The following is a 5,000-nucleotide window of genomic DNA, read 5'->3' as shown; positions in this document are numbered from 1 at the left end:
AAGCTAAGGGAGGGCTTATAGTAGGCCTAAAGCTAAGGGAGGGCTTATAGTAGGCCTGAAGCTAAGGGAGGGCTTATAGTACGCCTAAAGCTAAGGGAGGGCTTATAGTAGGCCTAAAGCTAAGGGAGGGCTAAGGGAGGGCTTATAGTAGGCCTAAAGCTAAGGGAGGGCTAAGGGAGGGCTTATAGTAGGCCTAAAGCTAAGGGAGGGCTTATAGTAGGCCTAAAGCTAAGGGAGGGCTAAGGGAGGGCTTATAGTAGGCCCAAAGCTAAGGGAGGGCTAAGGGAGGGCTTATAGTAGGCCTAAAGCTAAGGGAGGGCTTATAGTAGGCCCAAAGCTAAGGGAGGGCTAAGGGAGGGCTTATAGTAGGCCTAAAGCTAAGGGAGGGCTAAGGGAGGGCTTATAGTAGGCCTAAAGCTAAGGGAAGGCTAAGGGAGGGCTTATAGTAGGCCTAAAGCTAAGGGAGGGCTTATAGTAGGCCTAAAGCTAAGGGAGGGCTTATAGTAGGCCTAAAGCTAAGGGAGGGCTTATAGTAGGCCTGAAGCTAAGGGAGGGCTTATAGTACGCCTAAAGCTAAGGGAGGGCTTATAGTAGGCCTAAAGCTAAGGGAGGGCTAAGGGAGGGCTTATAGTAGGCCTAAAGCTAAGGGAGGGCTTATAGTAGGCCTAAAGCTAAGGGAGGGCTAAGGGAGGGCTTATAGTAGACCTAAAGCTAAGGGAGGGCTTATAGTAGTCCTAAAGCTAAGGGAGGGCTTATAGTAGGCCTAAAGCTAAGGGAAGGCTTATAGTAGGCCTAAAGCTAAGGGAGGGCTTATAGTAGACCTGAAGCTAAGGGAGGGCTTATAGTAGACCTGAAGCTAAGGGAGGGCTAAGGGAGGGCTAAGGGAGGGCTTATAGTAGGCCTAAAGCTAAGGGAGGGCTTATAGTTGGCCTAAAGCTAAGGGAGGGCTTATAGTAGGCCTAAAGCTAAGGGAGGACTAAGGGAGGGCTAAGGGAAGGCTAAGGGAGGGCTAAGGGAAGGCTAAGGGAGTGCTTATAGTAGGCCTAAGGGAGGGCTAAGGGAGGCCTAAGGGAGGGCTAAGGGAGGGCTAAGGGAGGCCTAAGGGTCCCCAGTCCACCTGACTGTGCTGCTGCTCCAGTTTCAACTGTTCTGCCTTGTTATTATTCGACCATGCTGGTCATTTATGAACATTTGAACATCTTGGTCATGTTCTGTTATAATCTCTACCCGGCACAGCCAGAAGAGGACTGGCCACCCCTCATAGCCTGGTTCCTCTCCAGGTTTCTTCCTAGGTTTTGGCCTTTCTAGGGAGTTCTTCCTAGCCACCGTGCTTCTACACCTGCATTGCTTACTGTTTGTGGTTTTAGGCTGGGTTTCTGTACAGCACTTTGAGATATCAGCTGATGTACGAAGGGCTTTATAAATACATTTGATTTGATTTAATTTGATTTGAAGAAAGCGAGGGGGGAGGGAGGGGGTGTTGGGAAAAGAGAAAGACTGAACATCTATGGAAATGACCGTACGCGCGCGCGCACACACACACACACACACACACACACACACACACACACACACACACACACACACACACACACACACACACACACACACACACACACACACACACACACACACACACACACACACACACACACACACACACACACACACACACACACACACACACAATAGTAGTATACCTCCTGATCTTGCTGAGTGTCAGCTTGACTTGAGGAAACTTCTCTTTAAAAGTCTCGTTCATGTCCTTCTTTAGATCAGACGGCTTCACGTACTCTATCACTGTCGTCTAGAGAGGGGAGAGAGAGGGGGAGAGAGAAGAAGAGAGAGGGAGGGAGGGGGAGGGGAGATGGAGAGAGAGAAGAAGAGAGAGGGAGGGAGGGGAGAGGGAGAGAGAGAAGCAGAGATAGGGAGGGGGAGGGGAGAGGGAGAGAGAGGGAGGGAGCAGAGAGAGAGGAGGGAGGGAGGGGGGGAGGGAGAGAGAGAAGCAGAGGGAGGGAGGGGGGGGAGGGGAGAGGGAGAGAGAGAAGCAGAGAGAGGGAGGGAGGGAGGGAGGGGAGGGGGAGAGAGAGAAGCAGAGAGAGGGAGGAGGGGAGGGGAGGGGAGAGAGAGAGAGAGAGAGAGGAGAGGGAGAAGAAGAGGGAGGGAGGGGGAGAGGGAGGGGAGAGATAGGGGAGAGAGAGAGGGAGGGAGGGGAGGGGAGAGAGAGAGAGAGAGGAGCGGGGAGGGGAGAGAGAGAGAGAGATAGTGAGAGAGAGAAGGGAGAAGAGAGGGAGAAGAAGGAGGGAGAAGGGGGAGGGGAGAGGGGGAGAGAGAGAGGGAGGGGGAGAGAGAGGAGCGAGGGGAGAGAGAGAAGGAGCGAGGGGGAAGAGAGAGAGGAAGGAGGGGAGAGGGAGAGAGAGAGAGGGGGGAGAGAAGGAGCGAGGGGGAGAAACTATTCATTAATTTCTCTATAACGTTCTAAAATGTGGCCCAATAAAAGAAAGTCCATAATGGAATCTAATAACAATGGTAGCTTTGCATGAATGGACTGCTGCACACTGTGTATATTAGTCAAATATACCTTTACATTATTTATGGTTATAAATATTTATTCACAGTAGACAGTCTGCTAGAAGCCAATCAATACAGTCTGGGAAGTTTACTCCTCTCCAAAGCACCTGTCGACAGAGACAAGGCCAAGACAGCTGTCTAGAGATTAGAACCCTGTCTAGTGATTAGAACACTGTCTAGTGATTAGAACCCTGTCTAGTGATTAGAACACTGTCTAGTGATTAGAACACTGTCTAGTGATTAGAACACTGTCTAGTGATTAGAACACTGTCTAGTGATTAGAACCCTGTCTAGTGATTAGAACCCTGTCTAGTGATTAGAACCCTGTCTAGTGATTAGAACCCTGTCTAGTGATTAGAACCCTGTCTAGTGATTAGAACCCCGTCTAGTGATTAGAACCCTGTCTAGTGATTAGAACCCTGTCTAGTGATTAGAACCCTGTCTAGTGATTAGAACACTGTCTAGTGATTAGAACCCTGTCTAGTGATTAGAATACTGTCTAGTGATTAGAACCCTGTCTAGTGATTAGAACACTGTCTAGTGATTAGAACACTGTCTAGTGATTAGAACCCTGTCTAGTGATTAGAACACTGTCTAGTGATTAGAACCCCGTCTAGTGATTAGAACCCTGTCTAGTGATTAGAACCCCGTCTAGTGATTAGAACCCCGTCAGTTGTCTTTCTCTGTCTTTCAAAGACAATTTATAAAAATCCAAATAACTTCACAGATCTTCATTGTAAAGGGTTTGTTCATGCTTGTTCAATGAACCATAAACAATTAATGAACATGCACCTGTGGAACGGTCGTTAAGACACTAACAGCTTACAGACGGTAGGCAACTAAGGTCACAGTTAGGTAAACTTAGGACACTGAAGAGGCCTTTCTACTGACTGAAAAACACCAAAAGAAAGATGCCCAGGGTCCCTGCCTTAGGCATGCTGCAAGGAGGCACAAGGACTGCAGATGTGACCAGGGAAATAAATTGCAATGTCCGTACAGTGAGACGCCTAAGACAGCGCTACAGGGAGACAGGATGGACAGCTGATCGTCCTCACAGCTGATCACCCTCACCCTCAGGACAAGACATGACAGGACATGGCAGGACAGGATATGGCAGGACAGGACATGGCAGGACTTGGCAGGACATGTCCGGACAGGATATGGCAGGACAGGACATGGCAGGACAGGACATGGCAGGACAGGACATGGCAGGACAGGACATGACATGGCAGGACATGGCTGGACAGGACATGGCAGGACAGGACATGGCAGGACATGGCAGGATAGGACAGGACATGGCAGGACATGACAGGACAGGACATGACAGGACATGACAGGACATGACAGGACATGGCAGGACATGACAGGGCAGGACATGACATGGCAGGACATGGCAGGACATGGCAGGACATGGCAGGACATGACAGGACATTACATGGCAGGACAGGGCAGGACAGGGCAGGACATGGCAGGACATGGCAGGACATTACATGGCAGGACATTACATGGCAGGACAGGACATGGCAGGACATTACAGGACATGGCAGGACATGACAGGACATGACAGGACATGGCAGGACATGACAGGACATGGCAGGACATGACAGGACATGGCAGGACATGACAGGACATGACATGGCAGGACATGGCAGAACAGGACAGGACAGGACAGGACATGGCAGGGCAGGACATGACAGGACATGGCAGGACATGACAGGACATGGCAGGACAGGACATGGCAGGACATGACAGGGCAGGACATGACAGGACATGGCAGGACAGGACATGGCAGGACATGACAGGACATGGCAGGACATGGCAGGACATGGCAGGACATGACAGGACATGGCAGGACATGACAGGACAGGGCAGGACATGACATGGCAGGACAGGACAGGACATGGCAGGACAGGACATGGCAGGACATGACAGGACATGGCAGGACAGGACATGGCAGGACATGGCAGGACATGGCAGGGCATGGCAGGACATGGCAGGACATGACAGGACATGGCAGGACAGGACATGGCAGGACATGGCAGGACAGGACATGGCAGGACATGACAGGACATGGCAGGACATGGCAGGACATGACAGGACAGGACATGGCAGGACATGGCAGGACAGGACATGGCAGGACATGGCAGGACATGACAGGACATGGCATGGCAGGGCATGGCAGGGCATGGCAGGACAGGACATGGCAGGACATGACAGGACATGGCAGGACATGGCAGGACATGGCAGGACATGACAGGACAGGACACGGCAGGACATGACAGGACATGGCAGGACAGGACATGGCAGGACATGACAGGGCAGGACATGACAGGACATGACAGGACATGGCAGGACATGGCAGGACAGGACATGGCAGGACATGACAGGGCAGGACATGACAGGACATGGCAGGACATGGCAGGACATGG

The 5,000-nt window shown here is 51.3% G+C and overlaps 1 protein-coding gene across 1 annotated transcript in view; it reads right to left on the bottom strand.

The window, feature by feature from the left end:
- Nucleotides 1-5,000, bottom strand: part of LOC124045394 (CDK5 and ABL1 enzyme substrate 1-like) — a 118,747-nt gene that overhangs the window by 6,595 nt on the left and 107,152 nt on the right. The window contains exon 10 of the mRNA XM_046364691.1: nt 1,701-1,807. Within this exon, the coding sequence (XP_046220647.1) occupies nt 1,701-1,807 (107 nt within the window). The remainder of the gene's footprint in view (nt 1-1,700; nt 1,808-5,000) is intronic.

This window comes from Oncorhynchus gorbuscha, linkage group LG10 (genome assembly GCF_021184085.1).
Source record: "Oncorhynchus gorbuscha isolate QuinsamMale2020 ecotype Even-year linkage group LG10, OgorEven_v1.0, whole genome shotgun sequence".
In the NCBI taxonomy this organism is placed as follows: Eukaryota; Metazoa; Chordata; class Actinopteri; order Salmoniformes; family Salmonidae; genus Oncorhynchus; species Oncorhynchus gorbuscha.
This window is presented reverse-complemented; position numbering and strand designations above follow the sequence as displayed.